Source organism: Drosophila sulfurigaster, chromosome 2L, assembly GCF_023558435.1.
Source record: "Drosophila sulfurigaster albostrigata strain 15112-1811.04 chromosome 2L, ASM2355843v2, whole genome shotgun sequence".
Lineage (NCBI taxonomy): Eukaryota > Metazoa > Arthropoda > Insecta > Diptera > Drosophilidae > Drosophila > Drosophila sulfurigaster.
This window is the reverse complement of record NC_084881.1, coordinates 23173750-23200801: the sequence shown is the minus strand read 5'-3', so window position 1 is coordinate 23200801 and position 27052 is coordinate 23173750. Positions and strand designations below refer to the sequence as shown.

The following is a 27052-nucleotide window of genomic DNA, read 5'->3' as shown; positions in this document are numbered from 1 at the left end:
TAATATACTGCAAAGATACTAATATATACCGAAGGCTGTAATTTGAATACCACATTCAAAATATTCCATAGAATACAGAATATACTAGATTTTCGACCAAAGCATCTAGAATCCGATTGCAACAGTCGTTTTTTCTAATAATATTAATTTCTACAACTTTTATCTGTTTGCAACCAATTAGGAATTATAAATACTATTACTGCAGTCGAGCGACTCTAGCTTTAAAATTTCACTTGGTCAATTCTATTTTTTTTGATTGCGGGGGCGGAATTGGATGTGTTAAGAAATCTACCACAAACTTGATTTATGTGCAACAATAATAATTGTGGACAAACAAATTATAGCTCTATCTTTTATAGTATTTGGGATCTACATACGTGGTCATACGGACTGACGGATGGACAGACAGACAGACGGAAAAACTGATATGACTATATCGACTGTCAGAGCTGATCAGGAATATATATACTTTATGGGGTCGCAGCTGCCTCAGTCTGCCAGTTTCATACGTTTCCTCTCTATGGGTAACAGGTATAAAATCGGACAATGACTCGCAATAACTCTTAGAAAGTTGAACCACACTTAGTGTGTTAGATACACATGAAGTCGAGCTGTGCAAATGGGCAGCTGATTAAACATTAATTATATTTTCAGTATTTGGTCAAAGAGGTACAAGTTTTTACTCACTTTAAGTTTTAGTTGCATAACTTCACCTAAATTGCAAAGACATGTTTCACGAACCTGTGAAATGGCGTAGTGTAAACTAGCTTAAATAGCTGTTACATTTTTTTAATTTTCTGAAGTTGAAGCACTTATCAGTTTAGAACTTATGTTAAGAAACTTTGGGTTTGCATCATTATTACTTGGATGTGTTGTCAGCCAATGAATGTACTACTCTCAGATGTTAAACCAAATCTAGGATATAGACTTTCTATATTGCATTGAATCCTGCCTTCCATAATCCAATGGACCTTTAGTAGTTACTCTGTGGATCGAAAGCCGGGATGATGAATAATCCAAAACGTTGCCATAGGTTTAGTATTGTTGATCCAAGCTCTTTTTATATGATACGAAATACTCGATACATGTCTTTAACTCCGAGTTTCTGAGCGATGTCATGAGACTTACTACGAACTCCTATCTAATACATACACATAAAAGCGATTCTTTCAATTGTTATTTAAAGTCAGTTGCCAAAGCAGCTTATGAGAAATATGCTCAAGAAAATTGCCCAATGCTCTATGCAGAAACTGATAGATTTTTCTCAGATACTACTGATAGGATTGTTAAGATATTTTCTGAAATACGAAATGGTATCTCTTACGGAGTAATATTTAGTTTATTACATGATGCAGCTGAACAAATATTAAAAAAGTACTCAATGCGATAGCCAACACCAAGTATATTTCCTTCTTAGTGATAGTTCATTATTTTTATTGCAACGACATGCATCTTCATTGGCGGAGTTTGCTAACACATTTTCTGTTCTATGCACGAAGTCTATTGATTCCCATACTGATATTTCATGGACTGGAATTTATTGTACTCATCATGTTCACAATCTTCGAAGAAGGTCCTATAAATAGATGCTATATAGATGGAGTGCCGCCATTTGAGATGAATGCCGTAAACATAAATCCAGCGATAGACCCCACGAGTTTAGAGGATATTATACTCTCAGATGTGAAACCTTCACCTGGACGAGCAATATTCTTCCCTGAATTTCGGTGTCATCCTGGAGATGTGCATCGTATACTGCAATTGACAGCAAGACAAGCGTGCGCTATTGAATCGGCGGCATTGCACAATCCACATTTTCAGGTGTTTGTTTTATTTGAGAGTCCCACTCATATGCCAGTTGGCGAATCGTTTCCTTTACTCGATGCCATTCAAAGCTATAGGAATGTGCATTTTAGGCAACTGAATATCTGGAGCTTTGCAGAAGGCACTCCAATCGAAGATTGGGCTAAAAAGGCCGAGCTGCTTCACTCAAGGTATGTTTTATTACAATAACTTTTAATAACTATTCTTTATAGATCATTTCGGTTAGCTTTCAGTCCGAATATGCATCGGATTTACTGCGTTTCTTGACTCTTTATCACTTTGGCGGCATCTATCTGAGTATGGATTCCATTGTCTTGCGATCATTGGAGAACTTGACACTAAACTATGTTGGGGCCCATGATAATCAGAGTTTGGGTAATGCAGTTTTTAGCCTTAAGCCCAGAGGCTCTGGCCATGAGTTTGCCAAACTATTTTTGCGCGAGTTTCAGAAAAGTTACCATGCCAAGAGCAATGAGCAGACTCTTATTAGACGCATGATGCAAAAAATTTGTGGAACTCTTTCTATTAAAGAAATGCAAAAAGATGCCAATCGATGTCATGGATTTAAGGTATTCAATCCGAATACTTTCTTTGCTATTAGCGACGAGAGCAACGTGTTCACGGAAGCCAAAGATTCGTATATAATACATCAATGGAGCGCTGTCTCTAACAAATGCCAGCTCAAGGCTGATTTTAGAAATACTTTTGCACAATTTGCGAAGAAGTATTGTCCAAGGGTCTACAAAGTAAATAGAGAATATTTTTAAAGTGATAAACGCTAATTAAATGTGTTTAATTGTTGAATAAATAACTAGATTATGATATTGGAAAAAGTTTAAAATAATAAAAAGACATATATCAATTGTTTGGCTACTATAGCTAAAGACTCCACGAAAATCAAATGTGTTTAATTCTTGAATAAATTGCTAGATTATGATATTGAAAAAAAGTGTAAAATATATAAGGAAACATATCAATTGTTTGGCTACGACAGCTAAAGCCTCCACGTGCACGAATTATTTATTTAAAGATGGTTATTGCACCAGCTGGATGTGCATATTTGAGATTACTTAACCTACTAAACCAATTGAGCTAATATTTTCTCTCTCCTGCACTTGCCACTTCTGTCTGACGATATTTGGTTCAGTTACTTAACAACACTCGGATTGCATCAACATGTTTCAACGTCGCAAATCTATTCGCACTCGACTCATGAACAGTGCCAAATATCTAATGCTACCGGTTTTGGTGATCAATGCGTGTATTATAATCACAATGATTCGTTACACAGCGAAGAAGACAATTAAATATAATACCTGTTACATGGATGCAATCTCTTTGGCCAAGCAAAATCGCACGCATATTGAAGACGGCGGGCCAATTCCACTTGAGGATGTGCTGCTTTCGGAAGATCAGCCAACGCCGGGAGAATCGATATTCTTTTTGGAGACCACCTGTCCGTGCTCCGATCCCAAATATTATATGTTAAATCTGGCATCACGAGAAGCTTGCGCAATAGAATCGGCGGCACTGCATAATCCTTCGATGAATATCTTTGTGCTGTTCGCCTGTGCAAACTCTCGACAACAAGTTGATCCTACAACTGAAGCGATTCTGAGCTATAGCAATGTGAAGCTGCGTCGTGTTAATCTGTGGCAATTAGCGAAAAATACTTCGATACATAATTGGATCTCAAAGGACGAACTTTTTCGCTCCAGGTCTGAAGTAAATAAAATTGTTTTAATCTGATTCTAATATCTAAAATTCATTAGATTTCTGATGGTTAACCTCTCCGATCTGCTGCGCCTATTGACTCTATATCGCTTTGGAGGCATCTACATGGACATGGATGTTGTCGTCTTGCGGAGCTTTGAAAATGAGCCGCCAAATTTTGTGGGTGCCGAGTCAAAGGTCAAAATTGGAAACAGTATTCTACGCCTAGAGCCCAAAGGCTTTGGACATAAGATAATCGAGTACTTCTTGCTTGACTATCAAATGAACTATAACGGCGATATTTGGGCCGTTAATGGACCCGTTAGTTTGTCTCGCGTTATGTCGTATATTTGTAATACGCATAACATTACCGTTATGCAGTCGGATCAACGTCGATGTCAAGGCATTAAGGTGTTTCGAAGTAGTGACTTTTATGCGATTTCCGACTGGGCGTATTTCTTTGAACCAGAGTTTGCAAATGAAACGATGGAACTATTAAAGAACTCATATGCGGCACATTTATGGGGCCACATTAGCACACAGCGCGATCTTAGGGTTAATTCTAACGCAGCTTATATACAGTTGGCGACTCAAAATTGCCCCAAAGTTTTAGCTGCCGCGCGAAAATGGTTTGATTAATCTAAGTGAATATTATAATTAAAATGTAAGCTGCACTAAAGCTAATAATTTGAATAAATTGCAGTTTGGTACTAACTTGAGAGTTAACACTTACCGATTACGAAATTTACCAACTGATGGAGAAACCTCAACTAAAAATACAATCAATATTTAGAATTCCATTTTCCAAATTTTTTATTTACTGAGGGATAATATAATATAACAATTTTTCGAGAATTTCATTTATTTACTGAGGCATAATATAATATAACAATTTCTTTAGAGTTTCATTTATTTACTGAGGGATAATATAATATAACAATGTTTCTAAAACTTCATTGCAGAATTTTTTATTTACTGAGGGATAATATAATATAACAATTTTTCGAGAATTTCATTTATTTACTGAGGCATAATATAATATAACAATTTCTTTAGAGTTTCATTTATTTACTGAGGGATAATATAATATAACAATGTTTCTAAAACTTCATTGCAGAATTTTTTATTTACTGAGGGATAATATAATACATATAACAATTTTTCTAACATCCCTCAAAACTGAACAGAATTCGCATCTTAAGAAATTGCGTCAATGAGCAATTACAAGAATACCAGTTCAGCACACACCAGTTGAGTTAATATTTGTAGTCTTATTGATCAAATATAGTATATAGTAGTATTTTTTTTTCTATGCTTAAGTTGAAAACTTCGCATATGCGTTAGCTTCAGTACTTTCCCAACATTCGTAACAACATGTTGCAATGGCAAAGACCCATTCGCGCTTGTCTCTTAAACAGTGGCAAAATTCTACTGCTTCCGGTTTTATTAATTAACGTGTTCATAATCGTCTTTATGCTCCTTCGCATAGAGAAGTCAATAGTACGTGTGAAAAACTGTTATAAAGAAGCGGTTACTAATGGCTTGAGTTCCGTGAACTGGACTTCAATTGAAGGAGCTGGACCAACTCCCCTAGAGAATGTATTATTTGCGGAAAAGAAACCGCGACCGGGTCGCACGATATTCTTCTTGGAGACTAATTGTGTCTGTGCAGATCCGCATTATAATTTGCTCGCTCTGAGGCCACGACAGGCTTGTACAATTGAATCGGCTGCACTACATTATCCAGATTTTGATGTTTTTGTTCTCTCGGTGTGTTCAAGTTACCGGAAACCCAGCGATCCAATAATCAACACGCTTCTCAGCTATACGAATGTTCATATACGTCGACTTAATTTATGGCAATTTTCAGCAGAGACTCCAGTCGAGAATTGGATCAGGAGGGAAAATCTATTTGACTCAAGGTTCGCAGTGAATTTCAAATAATATATAATAATGTTCTTAATTGACTCTCATAATTTAATACAATAGAAATTCCCAGTAATCGAAAGGTATTGAAAATTAATTAAACCATTACCATTCACTGCATAAAAGTGAAATTAAGTTTTTATGCAGTTACCCACATTTTTCAGTACAATATTTAGCTAATCTTGGTTCTTATATGTCTTATCACTTATCAGATATCTGATGAACAATATATCCAATCTGCTTCGCTTGTTGGTTCTATATCGCTATGGTGGCCTTTATCTGGACATGGATATGTTAGTACTGCGCAGGTTTGAAAATGAATCGATGAATTTTTTGGGTGCTGAACCCAATTTCAGTGTTGGGAATAGTGTTATCGGACTTAAGCCATACGGATTTGGACGCAGGCTTGCCGAACTATTCCTGCTGGACTTTCAAAGAAATTATAATGGCAACATCTGGGCTCAAAATGGACCCAGAAGTGTGTCCAGAGTGATGTCATATGTTTGCAACACAGACAACATTAGAGTAATGCAGCAGGATCTTCTTCGTTGCCAAGGAATTAAGATTTTCCCAGTGAAAGACTTTTATGAAATTGCCGGTCATGAGTTGCAGTATTTCTTCGACCCAAAGTTTGCGAATGCAACAATGAAGCGATTACAGAATTCATATTTGACACATATATGGAATCACCAAAGTTCAATGAAACCCCTTAAAGTTGATTCTAAAGCCGGCTACATTCAGTTGGCAGCTCAACATTGCCCTGCAGTTTTAAGAGTCACTGAAAAGTGGTTCAATTAATGTAAGTAATAATTAAAATTATTATTATTATTAAAAGACTAACTACATTCATGACATGAAATACATTTCTTACAGCCTCAATGGAACTTCTTAATGCTTTTTCTCCCTTCGGTATTGAGTTCGTTAATTAAATAGAATATACAGCTGCCAGTTTATATACTATCCGAATACAGTACCTGAAGATTTAGTCGAACAGATATTTCAATGTTAATACATATCATAAGAAACGAAATGTTTACCAAATTGTAACGAAGATCACAGTAATTATATTCTAGAAATCAAAAGTTAAATTAATTTTCGAAATGTATTAGCAATAGTATGTAAATTTAATTTAGATAATAAGTTCAAATACTTATGTGGTGTATTGTATTTTTCAACACAGTGTATATATCTTGATACATTCTAGTTAACACAGCCGTTTCAAGTTCTTATATAGTTTCGCTATAAGTATGAATATTAAATAATGTTGAATTGCGATTTTAGTATGTTAACTATGTGTAAAATAAACGTTATATAGAGTGATCTATACATACCCTCACTCATACATTTGTTAGAAATATAATTACTGACCACTAACGAAAGAAACAGAAACATTAAAGAAATTACATGTTTTTCTCTTAGTCCTGAAATATTTTCCTATCTAATGAACTTTAACTTAATGTACATGGCTGAACTCATGAAATAGATTAGAAACAAGGTTGAAAGAAATTCACTTTCGATATTTCGAAAGTTATTATGTTCTTATATCTCATGGGTACGGGCATAGAAAAGTCGACATTTTGATAAGAAAAAGACACTGCAGATATGCTGAGCATGTTTCCAAAATAAGACCCGATACTATTATAATTTTCCAGGTTGACGAACGATGTTAAAATTTGTAGGAGCATATAAAACAAGCGGATGAGCAACAAATGTTCACTACTCTAATTAAGCTTGAGCACCCAAGTCATACAGTCTTCCGCCTCAGTATGTTTCAAACCCCAATAAAATTACCAGTGCTCTTACCAAAAATTCTACAACGAGTATTATTCTGCCTGATTGCCGGTGGCATAATGTTCTTATTTGTGGCATCCCCAACCGATGACAATGACATGCCAGCCAACTTTAAGCCGTTTCCATGTTTTATGGATGCGGACGATGATAACACAGATGATAAACTCATAAGACTGGAGGATGTACTACGTGCCGATGTAAAACCGACACCAGCTAAAACAATATTCTTCCACGAGACGCGATGTCATCCGCCAGGATCGAAATACATCATGAACTTGACAGCCAGACAGGCGTGTTCCATTGAATCGGCAGCATTGCACAATCCAAACTTTGAGGTATTTGTGCTCTTTGCAAGTCCCACCTATCTACCCGGAGCTGCAAATCCGAAGTTACCACTGATTGAGGCTCTTCAAAGCTACAAGAATGTACATTTTCGTCAATTAAATATTTGGCGTTATGCGAAGAACACTCCAATCGAGGAATGGATCAACAAAGGACTACTTTTTGAATCAAGGTAGGAATGGATAACTTTTACGCTCTCATTATGCCTACTTCACATAACATATATTTGAAAACAGAATCAATTAGCCGTGTCCATTAATGCGTTTATATTATTATTTGACAAGTAAAAAAGCTAAAATCGAGTGCTCTCGACTGTGAGATACACGCATTTTGAGTAAAAGCAATACAGTGCGGTATTATTCTTAAAATATACCAAATAATATATTCGTAATATACCAAACAGGTCATATACATATATCAGATTGTCAACTAAAGCAACTAAGACCCGATTGCAGCAAGCGTAATTTTTCATAAAGAAGTACATATTTCTCAAATAACTTTAACAATTTGTATCCGATCGCAATAAATTTTCAGGAATCATAAATAACATAGTTTCAAAATTACGTTTGTTATTCGATGTTTGTCCATTTGTGGCGGAAGTGAGCTTTGCAATCATTTGAAACAAACTTGATCTGCGTGGAAACATTACAAGTGCTGTTGAAAAAAAGTTATGCATCTTATAGTCTCTGAGATCTAGGTTTTCATACGGACAGACAGACAGAAGGACGGCCTCGTTTTGCCTGTAACATACATTTTCTACCCTATAGTATAATAATCTTTAAAATTGTACAATTATCATTAATGAACAGAAAGTTTCCGACATTACATCTTATTACTAATTAACTTGTTTCACATCGGCCTTAGCTATTTAAAGGAACACACCTCAGATTTTCTGCGTATATTGAGCCTCTATCGCTATGGCGGAATCTACTTGGACATTGATGTTGTCGTGTTGCGTAGCATGGAAAATATTCCATTGAACTATGTGGGAGCAGAGGAGCCTGGTGCGCTATGCGGTGCAGTCTTTAGTCTGGATTCCATAGGAACAGGTCACGATATTGCTGAACTATGTTTAAAAGACTTTCAAGAAAATTTCAATGGAAAACAGTACATCACAAATGGACCTAGTTTAGTGATGCGAGTGACCAAAAAAATATGCAACTCAACATCGATTCAAGAAATTGTGGCAGAGCAGAGAAATTGTAACGGATTTCAAGTATTCAATACGACGGCATTTTATCCGATTCCTTGGCCAGCATGGCGTCGATTCGTTGAGCCGCAATATCTCAATGAAACATTAGAACAGACAAAGGATTCCTATTTAATACATTTGTGGAATAAGGTATCGAAGGAGCTGAAATTTAAAAAGGGCGATGACACTGCCTACGGAAAGTATGCTCAAGAACACTGTCCCAAGGTCAATGCGGCAGCTGACGAATACTTTTAAATATCTATAAGTATATAGAATAGTTTTATTTGTGTGGTAGGCATAGAAAATATTTTTAAGATATGTATTATAATAATAATTACAATAGTTACTGCATAAGAAAACACTTATAAAAAGCAGTAGGCCAATATTTTTTAGTTGACCATTTCTCACCTCAAATGGTTGTTTAAAATGAAACGTTACATTTATTTTCACAATGTATTAGCAATGTAAACATATCTTCAATTTATATAATAAGTTCAAATACATAAGTTGTGCATTGTATTTTTCAAACACAGTGCATATAGCTGGATACATTCTAGTTAACACAGCTGTTTCATGTTTTTATATAGTTTCGCAATAAGTATGAATATTACAGAAAGTTGAACCACGTTAACATATTTATATAGCTGTAATCTATACAAACGGATTCGTACACTTATATATTTATTAGAAATATAATCAACAACAGACCTGCCAACTCAAAAAAAAAAAGAACTAGCTCGAAATGTTTAGCCCGCATGTTTAAATTGATCTCTACTCTTTACATTTTGTACAATGTATATTCCATGAATACTGGCCGTAGAAAAGTGTTCCTTTTGATAAGAAAAATACATTGATTGAAATGAAGATACACTGAGCATGTTCGCAAAAGAAAAACACCCGATATCAACCGAAGGTTGCCGTACGATGTTATAATGTATAGGGGCATTAAAAGCAAACGAACGAACAGCACATGTTCATTACTCTAAATGAGCTCGAGTTCCCAAGTCATACAGTCTTCCGCCTCAGTATGTTTCAGACCCCAATAAAATTACCAGTGTTCTTACCAAAAATTCTACAACGAGTATTATTCTGCCTGATTGCCGGTGGGATAATGTTGTTATTTGTGGCATCCCCAACTGATGACAATGATATGCCAGCCAACTTTAAGCCGTTTCCATGTTTTATGGATGCAGACGATGAGAATACAGATGATAGCATCATAAGACTGGACGATGTGCTCCGTGCAGATGTAAAACCCACACAAGGGAAAAACATATTCTTCCACGAGACGAGTTGTCATCCGCCAGGATCGAAGTACATCATGAACTTGACAGCCAGACAGGCGTGTTCCATTGAATCGGCAGCATTGCACAATCCAAACTTTGGGGTATTCGTGCTCTTTGCAAGTCCCACCTATCTACCTGGAGCTGAAAGTCCGAAGTTACCACTGATTGAGGCTCTTCAAAGCTACAAGAATGTGCATCTGCGTCAATTGAATATTTGGCGGTATGCGAAGGGCACACCAGCCGAGGAATGGGTCAATAAAGGAGATCTGTTTGATTCAAGGTAGGAGTAAATATCATAAACTTTTACGTTTTCATTATACCCTCTACGCATAACACAGTGGGACAAAATTCTTAAACCATGTAAAGGTATAAAATCAGAATCAATTATAGAGATTACATTAGCCGTGTCCGTGTCCAAACGTGTTCCGTTTACATCATAATTAAATTGAGACCAGATAGATCACTTCAATATTATACATTTAACATATTGACATTTATGGTACGTTTCCTGTCTATATGTAGTATAGTATAGATTATAGTGGAGTGTGGGAAATACATTTGTATGCACATATTTTCCTAATTAGAGTCAACCACAATAATGATAATGAGTTCTGCATGTTCTTCTGCACGTCTTCCTGTCTGTTGTTCTAAGATACATATATAATTATTTCAGTATGTTCAGATAAATAACAACTTTCGGTTTCTATAATAATGGGTAGGCGGAAGTAATGTCGATAAGTGAATTTGAAAATAAAAATGCTTTTACTTTTATTTTATACCCGCTACCCATAGGGTAGAAGGGTATTATAACTTTGTGCCGGCAGGAAATGTATGTAACAGGTAGAAGGAGGCATCTCCGACCCTATAAAGTATATATATTCTTGATCAGCGTCAACAGCCAAGACGATATGTATAGCCATGTCCGTCTGTCCGTCTGTGTGTCTGTCCGTATGAAACACTGGATCTCAGAGACTATAAGAGATAGAGCTATAATTTCGACAGCATTTGTTATGTCTGCACGCAGATCAAGTTTGTTTCAAATTTTTGCACGCCCACTTCCGCCCCCGCAAAACAAAAAATTTTGGTATATATAATAACTACTATAGTAGTTATGATTTCTGAAAATTTGGTTGCGATCAGATAAAAATTGTCGAAGTTATTAAAGAAATACTTTTGTATGGGCAAAAACGCCTACGTACTAGGGGTCATAGATGCTTTGGCTGACAATCTGGTATATTGTGCCGTCTATGGTATATTTTGAATACGGTACTATGTCTATATACCAAATATACCATTTGGTATATTTTTAGTATTTTTTGTAGTATATTTTATATATTTTGAGAAAATACTGCAAAATATATTTCGAGTACACTCGACTGTAGCTTTCTTACTTGTTATATTTAGCGGATGCGCACTAAGTTTTTGGATTCAACACAATTGTTGAATATTTTTTCTATGTCAATAAAAGGTGTAGCTTAATGTTATATTAATATTAAACCAACATTTGCCGTAAGTAAAACACTCAAAAATTGCCATTCATAAAATTTTTTTTTAATTTTTCAACAATCTTTGCAATTACTCAATAAATAACTTGATTCACATCTCATTTAGCTATTTAAAGGAACACGTATCGGATTATCTGCGTATATTGAGCCTCTATCGCTTTGGCGGAATCTACTTGGACATTGATGTTGTCGTATTGCGTACCATGGAAAATATTCCATTGAACTATGTGGGAGCAGAGGAGCCTGGTGCGCTATGCAATGCAGTCTTTAGTCTGGATTCCACGGGCATAGGACACGAGATTGCCGAACTATGCTTAAACGACTTTCAAGAAAATTTCAATGGACAAGGCTACATCTCTAATGGACCCAGTTTAGTTATGAGAATGACAAAACAAGTTTGCAACTCAACATCGATCGAGGAAATTGTGGCAGAGCAGAGAAATTGTAACGGTTTTCGAGTATTCAATACGACGGCATTTTATCCGATTCCTTGGCCAGCATGGCGTCGATTCGTTGAGCCGCAATATCTCAATGAAACATTAGAACAGACAAAGGATTCGTATTTAATACATTTGTGGAATAAGGTATCGAAGGAGCTGAAATTTAAAAAGGGCGATGACACTGCCTACGGAAAGTATGCTCAAGAACACTGTCCCAAGGTCAATGCGGCAGCTGACGAATACTTTTAAATATCTATAAGTACCGAATATTCTTAATTGTGTGGTAGGCATATAAAATATTTGTAAGATATGTATTATAATGATAATTACAGTAGTTACTACGTAGGAAAACACTTATGACGAGCAGTAGAAGTTCAAACGTGGCCGGCAAATATTATTTGACAATTTCTCACCTTAAATGGCCATTGCCATTAGTTAATTAATTTATCTTAATTTCCCTATTTTAAAATGTCTAATCGTTTGCAACGGTAACACATTTTAATGTTTGACTAATATAAATAACTATTTGGTTATTTAATGTCACTTAAGAACTCAACTTTATTAGTTTTGCGCGCATTGCAAGTTAAGCTTATACACGCCTTATAATTTACTCCTAATACTGTTACTCAATAGCTCTGTTAACTCCACACGCAAATGTTACAGTATTCTTCACGGGAACTGTGACTGAGCTCACTAAAATACTAATGTGATAATGTGATGTGGCCATTGAAATTTGTATGAAAAGACTTAAACCTTTCTGAAATGAATATATTTTACAATTATTACACATCCATTGTTGAAATTAAAAATATGTATTGAGTACATGGTATTTTTTAATATACTAATCTGAGCTGCGAGCAGCTGATTCTGTTATGTAGAACAGCTGTTCAACTTGCATCAATCAGTTTTGTTGCATATCTTTGATATGCATTTAAAATTAACTAATAGCATAACAAATAGTGCTGTTTAATCAATAATTTTGAAATAAATTAATAAGATGGATAATTGCAAAATGAGCTTCACGAACAGAAAACTGTCGTTACAAATTTATCACAGCAACCTTGAATTGCAGGCTGTTAATTACATTCCATAAAAATGTAACCATTACATTGCACTGTTCGATTGCAGCTAGTGTGTGTGTGTGTGTGTATATGTTTGTGTGTGTTTGTATTTTCAGTTGTGTGCTTGCGGCTGTGTATATGTATTTGTTTAGCATACATTTGCATATTTAGATGATTGCGTTTCTTTTGTTGCCGCCTAATAATGTGGTTATTTATTCAGCTATACTTTATGATGACATTAACTGCCAATGAATAAGCTACTGTCTTTAAATCACTGAGTGAGCATAATCTCATAACCACAAACCCCGCTTTTGTTTATTTCAAATACATACATTTGCGGCAGCATCATCATTATCATCATGTTATGGCGCCTGAACTTGTTATTAGCGCGTGTGCTTCATAATGGACGATTTCGTCTGCTTCTTTTGGCGCTTATACTGCTGCTTTTGCTTAGCATTTTGCTGACTTATCGCTGGCGAACTGATGCTCAGCTTTGTTTTATGGAAACGCCAGAAGCCCAACAGCAACAGCCAGTGAATATGCCCAAAATACTTGATGATGTGCTGGTTACTGAACCACTTCCCACTCCGGGTCGCAGCATCTTCTTCCACGAGACCAGCTGCCATCGACCGAAACGCAAAAGGCCGCGTCCTGGGCAGAAGAGTGCAGAGATGCAATACAACATGTTGCAATTGACGGCGAGACAAGCGTGTGCCATTGAATCCGCTGCACTGCATAATCCCAATTTCCAGATCTTTGTTCTGTTTGCCGGTCCCACCTATCATTACTTTGGCAACAGTAGCAACGGGAGTGGAAGCGGGAGCAGCCAACGTTATCAGCCCTTAATCGATGCCATATTGAGCTATAGAAATGTGCAGCTGCGTCAACTAAATTTATGGCGTTTTGCTAGCGGCACACCTGTTGAGAATTGGCTCAACGATGGTCCACTGTTCCGTTCCAGGTGAGTGAAGTTATTATCCTTTCTCCGGTCAGCCTGTTTTTCACTAATCCGTATTTTTTAATTTGAGCAGCTTTCTCTCCTCACACATCTCTGATTTTCTGCGCTATCTGACTCTCTATCGCTATGGCGGTTTGCATCTGGACATGGATGTGGTGATGCTGCGCAGCATTGAAGACCTGCCACCCAATTATACCGGGGCCGAATCCAACATTCACTTGGCCGCTGGTGTTATGAACTTAGCGCCCAATGGATTTGGTCACGAGATCGCAGTTTCGTGCCTACAAGATTTTATGCACAATTTCAATGGCAAAGATTTGGGCAACAATGGAGCGGGTGTGATAACGCGCGTGACACAAAAGTTATGCGGTACCAAAGATGTCAGCATCATGCTGGATAATCGTAAACGTTGTTTGGGCTTTAAAGTGTTCGAACGCAATGCCTTCTATGCAGTACCGTGGAAACGTTGGCGACACTTTTTCGAACCGCAGTTGCTCGAGCAAACGCTTGCACACACTAAAGATTCTATTGTGGTAAATTTGTGGAACAAACATTCAAAACAACAAGTAATTAAAGTCGGTTCAAGTACCGCATATGGTAAATACGCAGAACAGCACTGCCCACGATCGTATGCGGCAGCTGGTGAATATTTCTAAGTGATCAATTAGATCTACTCTATACCAAAGATCAAACAAAAAGAGCGCACACAGTGAGAGAGCCATAGAGAAAAAGAGAGCGGATGCTCTATTCTATTTGTTACATACATATGTACGTTTATTAGACTCGCCCACATTCCAAATATGAATCAAAACAAATGCTCAATTTAGCAATACCTCGTTTTTGGGGCAATAAAACAAAAAATTTGACGTATAGCACGAGCAAAATTTTTGTTATGCAAATTTTCTCATTAGGTTAGTAGAAATAAGAACGAAACGTACGAAAAACCCAATTCAAATATGGTATTAATATTTGTAATGTGTATGTGTAATAGTAAAAGAAAATTTTTTGTGTCGGCTAGCCGACTTTTGAGTACCCTTGCACAATCTGCAAAAAAAATAGTAAAAATCATTTGTATACAAAACTCTTGTGAAAATCATTAAATTTTCCTTAAATACATATGATAAATTATTTTCATTTAGATGATATTCAAAATACATAGAATATTAATGCACTCAGATTTTTCAGTATTTTTTGGTGCGTTTTTTCATTGGTATTTTCTAATGTACATTACATGACCGTTAGGCGTGCAAAAATACCGCGTAGTGAAAATGCTGGTATTAAATGACGTCAAGCGTGTCTCAATTGGTGGTTGTTAAGCGAGGTGTAGTAGATAGTGAGGAGTAGCTGGGAAAAAAAGTTGGCAACATGAAGTGCAAATATACAATGAAAGCGAGCACAAAAACAAAGTACTGTCGTAATGTACGTATTTTTCGCATAATAAACGTTCTTATTTCAATTGCAAGTGTATGTTGTGGTTATCTGCTATGATTTACTTATTTGAATTAACTCCGACAAGTTGCTCTAAGAGATAGCGTCGCAAGCACAGTTTTTTTTTCTTGTTAGGATAGCAAATTAAAAGTCGAGTTTTTTAAAGTTCTCAATCGAGATTAATTTGTGACAGTCCCATTAAATGGAATTCGAAATGTTAATTGCAAGGTCAGCAAGAGAGTGTTCAAATAGTTAATGTCAAGCTCATCGAGACGGTCTGACAATGAGAGACAGTGAGAGAGAGAGAGAGATCGAGAGTACAATAACAAATGTATGCAAATGTAAACACTCTATAAGTATAATGGATACCAGTGTTCACTATCGCATTACACAGAAAATGATTCATATTATTAAAGTATGTGGGTTTGAATTTTATGTAGTAATATTACAGAATCTTAAATTCAAACTTCCTCTAAAGGCTTTTTTCTTATCAACGGGCAGTAGTTTATTTTTGTAGCGATCGCGCGAACATCTTAATAAGACCCTCCCTTTTATACACTGTATGTTTTACAGGGTAACTGAACCATTTTGATCTGCGTCAATCGCCCATTCGGTTTAGTATCGTGGCGGTCTTGTCCGCATTCATATCGAGATGGCCCCGATTCCACGTGTGTTCTCCACCCGTCACTTGCGTGTCGCGTTGTACACGCTGTGTGCGATCTTGACCATTATCATTTTAATCATAACATGCCACAAATGGCAGTTGGATGGAGAGGCCAATTTGCAGTGCTTTATGGACTTCGAGCCAACAAATCTCCCGATAGTAGCCGAAAACGAAGTGGAAAGTGATCTACCAAAGCCCTTGGGCGATGTGCTGCTCACACAACCGCAACCCAAACCAGGGCGCAGCATCTTCTTTCTGGAGACTAACTGCATATCAGGCACGAAACATCATCCACTTGAGCTGACAGCACGTCAGACTTGCGCCATTGAGTCGGCGGCCAAACACAATCCCAATTTTCAGGTGTTTGTGCTCTTCGCCAGTCCCAGATATCAACAGAAGGAGGGCGAACAGCCGCTGATTGATGCCATATTGAGCTATCCCAATGTGCAGCTGCGACAGTTGAATCTAATGCGATTCGCTGTCGGCACACCCATTGAGGATTGGCTGAAGGATGGTAAACTCTTCAAATCGGAGTGAGTTTGCAGAATATTCAATTTGCCTTCCCAACTAAAGATTGCATCTTTTTAGCTATCCCATCGTGCACATCTCGGATCTGTTGCGTTTGCTCACGCTATATCGCTTTGGTGGCATCTATTTGGATTTGGATGTGGTGCTGCTGCGTAGCCTGGAGCAAGTGCCTCTGAACTTTGCGGGCGCCGAGTCGGATACACATGTCGCGAATGGTGTGTTAAGCTTAGCTCCCACTGACTTTGGTCATCAGTTTGCCACATCGTGTCTGCGTGAGTTTCAACAGCATTTCGATGGCGGTGATTGGGGCAACAATGGTCCGGGAGTCGTGACACGAGTGGCCAAGAGGATTTGTGCTACGCAGAGCATTGAGGTGATGCAAACGGATCCGAAACGGTGCATGGGCTTCAAGGTCTTTAACCGCTCCACGTTCTACGAGGTGGGTTGGGTGGACTGGCGACACTTTTTTGAGCCACAATACATGGAGCAAACGCTACAGCGAACGAAGGATTCACTATTAATACATGTGTGGAACAAGCACTCTCATCAAATGCCAATCAAAGTCGGTTCGGAAACCGCTTATGGCAAGTATGCGGAACAAAATTGTCCCAAAGCGTATGCAGCCGCTGGGGAATACTTCTAAAGACTAGAGAAAATGTCACAAAATCGATCAGAAAAAGATCTCAAAATGTGTACTTCGCGTCTACTATAGGGTGTCTCATTAGGTAACATCGTTTGCTACTGAGAATACTTTTCTATCTCTGTTGTCATTCCAAGAAATAGGCTGCTATAAGGAATGACATATCCGCTGCTTACCAAACGAACAGCAAGTAAATATTTATAAAATGTGAGTCATTTGTTGTAACTCACCACATTCCAAAAAAAAAAAAAAACAACGTCAAGTAGAGTGCCTTATATGAGCGTGCTCGACCTGAAGACATTCTATATGCCAAAGGAAAAGCTAGCAAATTTGCCATTTATTTAAATTAATTGATGTAACATAACTAATCCCATTCAAATAAGCTAAAGTATGCTAGAAGAACATGCTCGTCTGTAAGACGTGCTGTTGCCAAAGAAACTGTTTAATGAATATGAAAACAAAAATAATTATAATTTCATGAAGAAACGATATGTGTGAGGAGCCCTCATTTATATTTAGGTTGAAGAAAACTTAATGTTCAAACTTATTGATATTACTAATCTCATAAAAATAAGCAAAACTATACTAGAGAATATTTCTCGTGTGGGAGACTTGCTGCGGTTAAAAATAAATATGAAAATGAAAACATAATCTTGGAAACAAATTGAGCAATGGACATAAATCGACTCCGATAACGCTTTCATCTATATTTAGAATGAGTTTATAACCTGAAAACAAAATACTCGTTGCAAAACTATTCAAGAGAATGCTTTTACACTTTTTATACGCAATAAACTTTAAAGTGTTAACTGAATATATTTAAATGTTACCGATCCCATAGAGTATTTATGATTTTGTACAAAAACAGCAGCTGAGACGTCAGTCTGTCTGTTCATCAATCTGATTAACGTTATTTTTATAGGCTCTAGGCAGACAAAGTTTGATTTTAAGTCTTCTCAGCACAAAACGAGCTTAGTTTTAAAGACGATGACAAGAATTGTAGTATTTTATAATAACAAATCAGTTCTGAATTTAATAGCGATCAGCAAATAAGCATGAAAGTTGTCTAATTTTATGCGCTGAATTGTTGCAGACGCCCTTCAGACACGCTTCTTCATCTACAGGGTATTAATATTCACAATTGGCTACGCTCCACAGTTTAAGAAGCCAGCTCAGCTGAACACTAGCTGAAGTTACAGCGAAATGACAGCACATCCAAAGCAGCTGCTCGTGCAGCTCAAAAAACGATGGTGGATAAGTCTACTGCTGCTGATCATTCTGCTCCTTGTATTCGCCACGAATCGTTATTATCAACAGCATCAAAATTTGACTCCAAAGTCTGCACAATGTTACCTGCCTGAGGATTATCCAAGTGATGATGCAATTTATCGGCTACGTCCGCTTAATGCGCTGCCAGATCTACTGCTGGATGAAAGGCAGCCTCGATTTCGTCGGACCATCTTTTTTCTGGAGACGAGTTGCATTATGCCGCCAAGATTTCAGTATAACAAGCTGGAGCTGGCGGCAAGTCAAGCTTGCGCCATTGAATCGGCTGCTCAACTTAATCCCAGCTACGATGTTTTTGTGCTCTATCCCAGTCCGTGGAATTATTTGCCGGACGGGAAGACAAAGTCGCAACTTCTTGAGGTAACCTTGAGCAATCGCAATGTACATTTACGTTCGGTGAATATTCAGAGCCTTGTAATCGACACTCCAGTTGAGGATTGGCTCAAAAGTGGAGAGCTCTTCAAGTCGCGGTGAGTTTGTAGCACATATCTTGGCTTCTTCAATTAATCCTTTTCTGTTTTCTTAGTAATCCGACCGAGCACATCTCGTATCTGCTGCGTCTGCTGGTTCTCTATCGCTTTGGTGGCTTCTATGTGGACTTCGATGTGCTCTTCATGCGCCCCTTGATGAATTTACCCGAGAATTTTCTTGGCGCCGAGAGTGAGCATTCGATAGCCAGCAGTCTTTTATCTTTGGCTCCCTCTGGCATTGGTCGTCAATTTATCGAAGAATGTCTACGTGACTTTCAGCAGCATTTCGATGCGAAAAATTGGCGAAAGAATGGAGATCAACTCATCAATCGTGTGGCAAGCAAGTTCTGTGGCACGCAGAATGTTTCTGCAATGCTCGACAATCGTTCTGGTTGTCGTGGTCTTCAGATACACGATTGGTATGCTTTTTATGCTGTACAGAGGAGCTATGTACAGGACTTTTTTGATCCCACACGCGTGGAAGAAACTCTCGAGCTAACGAACGGCTCGTATTTGGTGCATTTATGGAACAAGTTGTCTTACGAGTTGCCTGTTAAATTCAACACAAATACTGCCTATGGCAAGCTGGCGAAGCAATATTGTCCTAAGGTCTATGAGGCAGTCAGCGCAAATTTGAATTAGGAAATAAACAAAGGATAAAATGTTCCAAAGACTGTTTCTTGTAAAACATTGCTTCAGTTTATATAATTCATAATTTTGTACCGAGTGTTTGTACCTACCGGATACACACACTCATAACTCATAAACTAGCACTGGCTTTATCCGAGTGCGTAAAATCAGATCACAAAAATCTTGTGCCTTTTCTCATGAGTATGTGTATTTTTATACCCGCTACTCATAGGGTAGAAGGGTATTATAACTTTGTGCCGGCAGGAAATGTATGTAACAGGTAGAAGGAGGCATCTCCGACTCTATAAAGTATATATTCTTGATTAGCATCAATAGCCGAGAGGATCTCGCCATGTCCGTGTGTCCGTATGAAACACTGGATCTCAGAGGCTATAAGAGATAGAGCTATAATTTTTTTTCGACAGCATTTGTTATGTTTGCACGCAGATCAAGTTTGTTTCAAATTTTTTCCACGCCCACTTCCGTCCTCTAGTATATTGAGCCGTCTATGGTATATTTTTAATGCGGTACTATATAGATATAACAAATACACCATTTGGTATATTTTTAGTGTTTTCAATTTTTTGGTATGTTTAAAAAATACCGCAATATTTTCCTTTTATTCAAAATGGGTAGCGGGTATCTCGCAGTCGAGCACACTCGACTGTAACTTTCTTACTTGTTTGATACCCGTACTCATGAGTACGTGTATTTTTCGTACCCGTGCAGTTCTCTGAATGTAAATTCAAATAGTGTATTTCTTAGATTTCATATTAGATAAATGTAGTCAACTGGCAGCCAAAACTGATTTCCATAACTAATTAATCTTGAACACTTAGCTGTAGCGGAGTCTGCTTGACAAGTAGATACTACGGAAGCGCAGCGCTAAAATAAGTACGCAAATACATATATAAAAAATAAAAGTAAAGTGTTAACTGATCCTACAGAAAATTATATTCTCTTTTTTTTTCATATTCTACTATACTATGTTTTAGAAGAAGTATGCTGGAATATATTCAATTTCTGGATTTGTTATTTTATATGAATAATAAAAAAATATATTTAGTTAAACTGAAACAATTTTAAAAATAAATAAGAGTCAATGGTATAGCTCAGGATTAATACTATATTTAGATCTAAGATTGATTTTAAGAACTTTATGATAAAACAAATAATATCTTTCATTTTTTTGTAAGAATTTGTTCGTTTTTGCAATTATCTTAAGACGGACAAACGATTCAAAAATCATTTTTAGTTTTAATTAAAGTGCCAATCAAGAGCTATAAAATGCATCTTTATTCTAAATAAAAAAATGTTTTAGTATATGTCTTTTTTACGCGGCACTCACAAGAGAATTACCCAAATTTATTTATTGTACACATGTATTTAAAATATAGACGACTTACAATCGAAAGCACTCCGTTGATGTTGCATCTCATTTACAGGGAACAAAGTTAAAATCCAATTTGATGCGATACTTCTATAGCTGGAATCAAACGTGGTGATCTTCAATCATATGTTCATCAACATGACGCCACGTCTGAAGCGCTGCATCATTAATTGTCTAAACTTAATTCTCCTGACTTTGATTCTGATCTATGTGCTGATCATGTTGCGCATCTACAAAGTGGAAAAGAAGTACCAACCATCCAACTGTTTCCTTAACAAGAATGACTTAGACGACTCCTTTGGAATTCCTCTGGAGGATGTGTTGCTATCCGAAGTGGAGCCAATAATTGAAGGCACCATTTTCTTCATCGAGACGAGCTGTCCTTCGAATGGCAACATCTTAGAGTTGACTGCACGCCAAGCATGCGCCATTGAATCTGCAGCCTTCAATAATGAGATATATCAAATATTTGTGCTCTTCGCCAGTCCGAGATATCAGCAACAGGAGGGAAACAGACATCCGCTGATTGATGCCATCTTAAGCTATCCCAATGTGCAGTTGCGTCAAGTGAATCTAATGCGTTACGCTGCTGGCACGCCCATTGAGGATTGGCTGAAGAAGGGTGAGCTCTTCAAATCGAGGTGAGTTCTCAAAGGGTATTCCTCAATTAAATGTACTCGTAATCGCTGCTCTCCTTTAGCTATCTGAGCTCACATCTGGCGGATGTGTTGCGCTTACTTACGCTCTATCGCTTTGGTGGCATCTGTGTGCACCTGGACACAATGATATTGAATACTGTGACGGTATTGCCGTTAAACTACGCGGGTGCCGATCTTGATAACCAAATTTCTACCGCAATGCTAGGCTTGACGTCGACTGGATTTGGCCATCAGTTTGCCGGAGATTGTTTGCGCGACCTTCAGCAGAGTTTTGATGCCAACAACAGACACACGAGTGGACGAGATGTCATCACGCGTGCTGTGCAGCGAGCTTGTGGCACACTCAACATTGCCGAGATGCGGAATGACCCACAGGGCTGTCAAAGCTTTCAATTGTATAATCACACGCAATTCTTAGCGATCAAGCCGGCAGATTGGCGCCAACTGTTTGAGGAAGAGTTTCTTGACGAAGTGCTGGAACAGACAAGGGGAGCCTCCTTTATGCTGCACTTATGGCACAGCAAGTCGCACAAACAGCGCATCAAGCGAGGCACAAGATCAGCGTATACGCAATATGCTCGACGTCATTGTCCCAAAGCTTATGCAGCAGCTGGTGAATATTTTTAAGGTTCAGCACAATAATTTAATTGTTAGAGTAACTTAATTAAGAGTGAGCATAAATTACGCATTTACTAAAACGAAATGATGACGAAAAGCACTAGATGCACTGCACCTGGGCATAGCGCAGACAGGCGCCAATGTTCTCCTCAGCGCTCCCCTTGCCCGGTGCATCGCCCCCTCCAAAGTGGACGCCAATGTAGAAGGGAGTGACGGTGCTTTCAATGCGACACGGCCAGGTGCCCGTGGAGCAGAACTGAGAGCCACAATGGACGGGCTCGCAGCCCGGCAAAGGTCCCAGCCCGGTGCCAATGAAATCCTCAATGATGCAAGGCATCGTAATCCGATCCGCACACGTGCTAAAGAACTGTCGCGCCTGCCGACGACGTCGCCGATGTCGCAAATCGAATGCGCTGCGCAGAAAGCCAAACAGATCAAAGCCTCCGGAGCTGCTGACGCCCAACGAGGCCGTTGCACCGCCCACTGGACGCGGACGTCTCGAGACTCCGGGTTGAGCGCTCGTTGCGCCGCCGCCGCCGCCGAAGAAATTAAAGATGCTATTGCTGTTGTCGTCGCCACCCCCAGAGCCCTCAGCATCATCGTTGGCTGGCGCTGCAGGCTGCTCCTCTTCCTGCTCCGCCTCCTCCTCTTCTGGCTCGTCCACCCAGCCGGGATAATCATCATCAGCGGCAACTGCGGCAGCTGTTGTGGAACGCACTGGCGCCGCTGTGGTCATCGCAGACGTTGCTGCAGTGCTGCTGGCATTTCTCATAGGTGCCGCCGTCGTTGCAGCTGTTGACGTTGTCGGGTTTTCAGTCGTCGTGTTCCTCACCCACTGGCTGAGCAACTGCAGCAGATTCGTCGTTGTAGACGTGGCATTCTCAGCTGCCGCGGAGAGTTCAGTGACAGGCGGCGTCACAGTTGAACTTGCCGCATTGGACATAAAGGAACCGCCGCCCAACCCGCCGCCAATGCGAAACGATTGCTCATCACACGGCTGATAGCTGATCGAGCACATGTCCGTCTCCTGACGCACACAGATCCTGTAGTGCTGATTGGCCAAGTGGCGACCGTTCTCCGCAAAGTTAAACGTCTGCATGACGCCCTCGACACCCGTGTGATATTGCAGGCAACCCGGCGGAGCACGCTGTGTAAAGGGTATTTGCAGCACGCGTATTTCCCACAGACGCATGGGCAGAAAGCGTCGGGAAACATTCAGTGTAATCTCTATGACCTGCTCCTGAGGATTCGCTGTCGCATTCGTCGCTGCCACTGGACGTAAGCTGCCATAGAGCGTCGATTGGCGTGGCACGGTGCGCACTGCCACATCATAGTACACTGCAAGCAATTACAGGGTATTAGAAGGATTAGTGAAAGAGATTCCTCTACTCACAATGCTGTCCGCTGTTTTGTCCGCACAGCTGAAAGGCTCCTCGAGCTCCGCCAGTGATGTGAAACACATCCCCATCACAAACTCCCGTTCGCCGATTCGGTTGTCCCAGCGAGAAGTGATCGAAATCGATTCGCAGCTGACTGATGTCCTCGCTCATGATCTTCACTCGCAGCTTGCATTCCGAGAAATTGCTGGGCATGAAACTGGGAAATCCCGGCGAGACTATATACGTTAAATTGTTGGCTATGGTGCCGTTGCACTCGGCCATGAATACGCAGCACACGCCAAACCCCATCGCGCATTCCCCCCGTGCTTGGCCGCCCTTCTGGCGACACTCGTAGGCATTGAAGCAGTTTCCCATCCGACGACCATCGTCCGCCAGGCACTCGCCATCCACAGGCACTGGAAACAGATGGATAACTGCAAATACACAGAATAAGTGAGATACATTAGAGTCATTATCAAACTAATTTAAAGAATTTCAAATATATATTAGAAAACACACTCGAAAAGAAATTCCTTACGCATCCCAAAAGTAGACTATAGAAAATAAATTAAGTACTATCCCCCACTAAAATTAATTTAAAAGTCATCACTGTTTTCATAGATCAAAGATAAATGTTTTCGATGTAGAAATATGTATATAAGTTACAAAATTTATGTATATTGGAAAATCCATCCCAAAAGTAGACTATCGGAAATAAATTAATTTAAAAGTCAAGTCAAAGTCATTTATCAAATATTAATGTATTTGATATAGGAATAAGTCGCAAAATGTATATATATATTAGAAAATGTTGAAAATGCAGACGAAAAGAAATTCCTAACGCATCCCAAAAGTAGACTATAGAAAATAAATTAAGTATTATCCCTCACTAAATTGAAAAAAATAGAAAAACAACGAATTTAAAAGTCAAGTCAAAGTCATTTGTCAAATATAAATGTATTCGATATAGGAATATGTATATAAGTCACAAAATTTATATATCATAACATATATTACAAAATGTTGAAAATGCAGACGACAAGAAATTTCTAACGTATCCCAAAAATTCAGTACTGTTTTCATAAATCACAAAATTTTAATTTAGCATTTATTTTAATGATTTATCGAAATAAAATAATTTTTGAATTTATTTCATATTTTAATTATTTATTTTAATGTTTAGAACGCCATCAAAATAAACAGAGCTAACTAATTGGTTTAAGTGTGAAAGTATAATTGGAAATTAAAGAGTACAGCATTTGAAATAGTAAAAATATATAGTTTCTGCTGTAAAGTATTTCCAGTTAATTATAAACACCTATATCTCATGAGAAACTGTGGCAGTTGAGAATTAGAGTGGTCGAAACTATTATTATTTAATAAAAAGTCTGTAATTTTAGGTACTATTAACTAATTGCTTATCTTTAAAGATATCCTTATTTAGCGAAATTGTGTCAAAATCAATATGAAATTGAAGCTCAGAATATGAAGATATAGTCGAAAATGTTAAATTTAAATAAAAGTAATTATTTACGTTATTTTAAAAAGTATCTAATCTTGCAGTGCAATAGTGGCGAAATATCAGTTGAGAATTTAAGTTTTCGAAATTTAATCAAAATTCTTAATTTAAAGTTCTTTTAACTAATATAATTATAATTATTTATAAAGAAAGTGTGACAGAATCGTAATTGAGAATACAAATAATCACAAAATGTAACCAAAAGTTATGTTGTTTTAAAAATTGTCTGATCTGGCAGTGAAATAGTGGCGAAATATCAGTTGAGAATTTGAGTTTTCGAAATTTATGTAAACTTAACTTCTTAACTAATATAATCATAATTATATATGTATAAGGAAAGTGTGACAGAAGAGCATTTGAGAACACAAATAAACACAAAATGTAAGTTACGTTTTTACGTGATTTAAAAAGTGTCTGTTCTTGCACACATTTATAATTTGTAGCGAAATTGCAGTTGAGAATTTCATGGCACTATTATTATTCGTAATGTCTTTTCACGCTGACCTTGCGCAACTTACCTTTGGGCCGTCGAATGCTGTTGCTGCTGCTGTGGCTACGGCTGCTGCTTCGATTGCTAAATTGAGGACTGCTCCACTGCTGGCTGCTCATTTGTGGCCTAGAGCCATAGCTGTAACTATAGCCGTGAGCATGTTGCAGTAATTCCTCTTCCTCAATGAGATCCCCATCCACATCCACATCTTCGTCGGCATCCATTTCCAGCTGCTGCTGTGGCACAGTTGCCGCTGGCGATTTCAAATCTGCGCTCCAGATATCATAATGATGCATGGGTGGCCAGGCAGTCTCGGTCTCATTTGTGGCTGCAGTCGATGGTGCTGCGAGGCACAGCTGAGGTGCATGGCTCAGCCACATTGTGAGTATGCAAACAGCTTGCAGCAGCAACATCAGCAGGTTGCAAGAACCAACACAACCGGCTGCTGCTGCTGCTGCTGCTGCAGTTGTTGTTGTTGTTGGGCCACCAGCGACAATAACTTTCTTTTTAGTCGCGCATCGTAATAAGCTCACGATTTTATTGCACTTGCTCAACAACAATTTCATGGCTTCCATGTCCACACAGTGCCAATCTCAATGCCAATGCCATGTGCTGCTCCACTCCAATGCTGTATAGAGAAGGCTCCTTCAATTGCGTCTCGCTTGTTGCCGCGTGCGTTCCGCTGCGTTGTTCAACTATAAATGCTGCCCCAAGTCGCAAGCTTCGACTTTGACTTTGGTTTCCATTGGCTTCAACAACATCAACATCGGCCAGAGTTCCATTTGGATGCTGTGCGTGGCCGACTTGATCAGCTTTTCTCTGTTGGCAGCTGTTGCTGTTTCTGTTTCAGTTTCTGTTGCCACAGTTGTTGCCACTTTTGCTGCGGTCGACATTTTGCTGGCTCTAATCTGTGCTTATATTTATTTGCTATTCTGTGCGCTCAGCTTCATTTGAACTGCCGTATCGTGCTACGATGACACTTGCTTACCAAAAATAAAGAGTATACAGACGTGTCTTATATTTAGCAAAAGTGTATTCCCCAATTCTGTCTATAAGAATTGATTTCTATTTCACTACTCATTTAATTCAACAAACTCTGTAATTTATTCATAGAATTTTTATTTTTTTACTTTATAAATGTTTTACAATACCCTTCTACCTTGTATAGATAGACAAATGAAGATGGTGATTAATATTAGCAAGTATCACGTCTAGTACAATTTGATTGTCGCTAACAAGTGTCTTCCCTAGCACACTTGCACGCACTGCTTGATGAATTAAAACGACACTTCTCTTAACATGACCCTAGCAA

General features: G+C 38.4%; 10 protein-coding genes across 12 annotated transcripts; 9 read left to right on the top strand and 1 right to left on the bottom strand.

Annotated features, from left to right (window-relative positions):
* Positions 1-1423: 1423 nt before the first annotated feature.
* LOC133846260 (lactosylceramide 4-alpha-galactosyltransferase-like) lies at positions 1424-2642 on the top strand. Its single transcript, XM_062281118.1, has 2 exons — positions 1424-1994; positions 2051-2642. The coding sequence occupies exons 1-2, from the start codon at positions 1447-1449 to the stop codon at positions 2589-2591; spliced, it is 1089 nt and encodes a 362-aa protein (XP_062137102.1). The 5' UTR covers positions 1424-1446; the 3' UTR covers positions 2592-2642.
* A 343-nt stretch (positions 2643-2985) lies between these two features.
* Positions 2986-4244, top strand: LOC133847045 (lactosylceramide 4-alpha-galactosyltransferase-like). Its single transcript, XM_062281798.1, has 2 exons — positions 2986-3542; positions 3597-4244. The coding sequence occupies exons 1-2, from the start codon at positions 3001-3003 to the stop codon at positions 4174-4176; spliced, it is 1122 nt and encodes a 373-aa protein (XP_062137782.1). The 5' UTR covers positions 2986-3000; the 3' UTR covers positions 4177-4244.
* Positions 4245-4905: 661 nt separating this feature from the next.
* On the top strand, positions 4906-6418 carry LOC133848429 (lactosylceramide 4-alpha-galactosyltransferase-like). Its single transcript, XM_062283990.1, has 3 exons — positions 4906-5459; positions 5676-6262; positions 6337-6418. The coding sequence occupies exons 1-2, from the start codon at positions 4912-4914 to the stop codon at positions 6259-6261; spliced, it is 1134 nt and encodes a 377-aa protein (XP_062139974.1). The 5' UTR covers positions 4906-4911; the 3' UTR covers position 6262; positions 6337-6418.
* A 934-nt stretch (positions 6419-7352) lies between these two features.
* LOC133848192 (lactosylceramide 4-alpha-galactosyltransferase-like) lies at positions 7353-9043 on the top strand. Its single transcript, XM_062283648.1, has 2 exons — positions 7353-7768; positions 8461-9043. Exons 1-2 carry the CDS (start codon positions 7353-7355, stop codon positions 9041-9043), a joined length of 999 nt encoding a protein of 332 aa, XP_062139632.1.
* A 133-nt stretch (positions 9044-9176) lies between these two features.
* On the top strand, positions 9177-13427 carry LOC133838799 (lactosylceramide 4-alpha-galactosyltransferase-like). Of its 2 annotated transcripts, XM_062270035.1 has the most exons (4): positions 9177-9386; positions 9477-10354; positions 11686-12302; positions 12352-12849. In XM_062270035.1, the coding sequence occupies exons 2-3, from the start codon at positions 9759-9761 to the stop codon at positions 12266-12268; spliced, it is 1179 nt and encodes a 392-aa protein (XP_062126019.1). In that variant the 5' UTR covers positions 9177-9386; positions 9477-9758; the 3' UTR covers positions 12269-12302; positions 12352-12849. The 2 variants fall into 2 exon arrangements, with proteins under 2 accessions (XP_062126019.1, XP_062126013.1); XM_062270029.1 differs by lacking the exon at positions 12352-12849 and adding an exon at positions 13301-13427 and having other exon boundaries at positions 9178-10354.
* On the top strand, positions 13162-14769 carry LOC133838782 (lactosylceramide 4-alpha-galactosyltransferase-like). 2 transcript variants are annotated; one of them, XM_062270010.1, is made up of 3 exons: positions 13162-13358; positions 13424-14041; positions 14112-14769. In XM_062270010.1, exons 2-3 carry the CDS (start codon positions 13440-13442, stop codon positions 14692-14694), a joined length of 1185 nt encoding a protein of 394 aa, XP_062125994.1. In that variant the 5' UTR covers positions 13162-13358; positions 13424-13439; the 3' UTR covers positions 14695-14769. The 2 variants fall into 2 exon arrangements, with proteins under 2 accessions (XP_062125994.1, XP_062126002.1); XM_062270018.1 differs by having other exon boundaries at positions 13162-14041.
* Positions 14770-16039: 1270 nt separating this feature from the next.
* Positions 16040-17554, top strand: LOC133838824 (lactosylceramide 4-alpha-galactosyltransferase-like). The gene is made up of 2 exons (XM_062270055.1): positions 16040-16663; positions 16719-17554. Exons 1-2 carry the CDS (start codon positions 16119-16121, stop codon positions 17299-17301), a joined length of 1128 nt encoding a protein of 375 aa, XP_062126039.1. The 5' UTR covers positions 16040-16118; the 3' UTR covers positions 17302-17554.
* Positions 17555-17713: 159 nt separating this feature from the next.
* Positions 17714-19730, top strand: LOC133838814 (lactosylceramide 4-alpha-galactosyltransferase-like). The gene is made up of 2 exons (XM_062270045.1): positions 17714-19055; positions 19112-19730. The coding sequence occupies exons 1-2, from the start codon at positions 18502-18504 to the stop codon at positions 19695-19697; spliced, it is 1140 nt and encodes a 379-aa protein (XP_062126029.1). The 5' UTR covers positions 17714-18501; the 3' UTR covers positions 19698-19730.
* Positions 19731-21186: 1456 nt separating this feature from the next.
* Positions 21187-22761, top strand: LOC133838117 (lactosylceramide 4-alpha-galactosyltransferase-like). Its single transcript, XM_062269095.1, has 2 exons — positions 21187-21716; positions 21776-22761. The coding sequence occupies exons 1-2, from the start codon at positions 21202-21204 to the stop codon at positions 22359-22361; spliced, it is 1101 nt and encodes a 366-aa protein (XP_062125079.1). The 5' UTR covers positions 21187-21201; the 3' UTR covers positions 22362-22761.
* On the bottom strand, positions 22453-26732 carry LOC133838095 (uncharacterized). Its single transcript, XM_062269063.1, has 3 exons — positions 25769-26732; positions 23746-24165; positions 22453-23690 (listed from the first exon to the last, which is right to left on the bottom strand). Exons 1-3 carry the CDS (start codon positions 26313-26315, stop codon positions 22453-22455), a joined length of 2205 nt encoding a protein of 734 aa, XP_062125047.1. The 5' UTR covers positions 26316-26732.
* Positions 26733-27052: the final 320 nt, after the last annotated feature.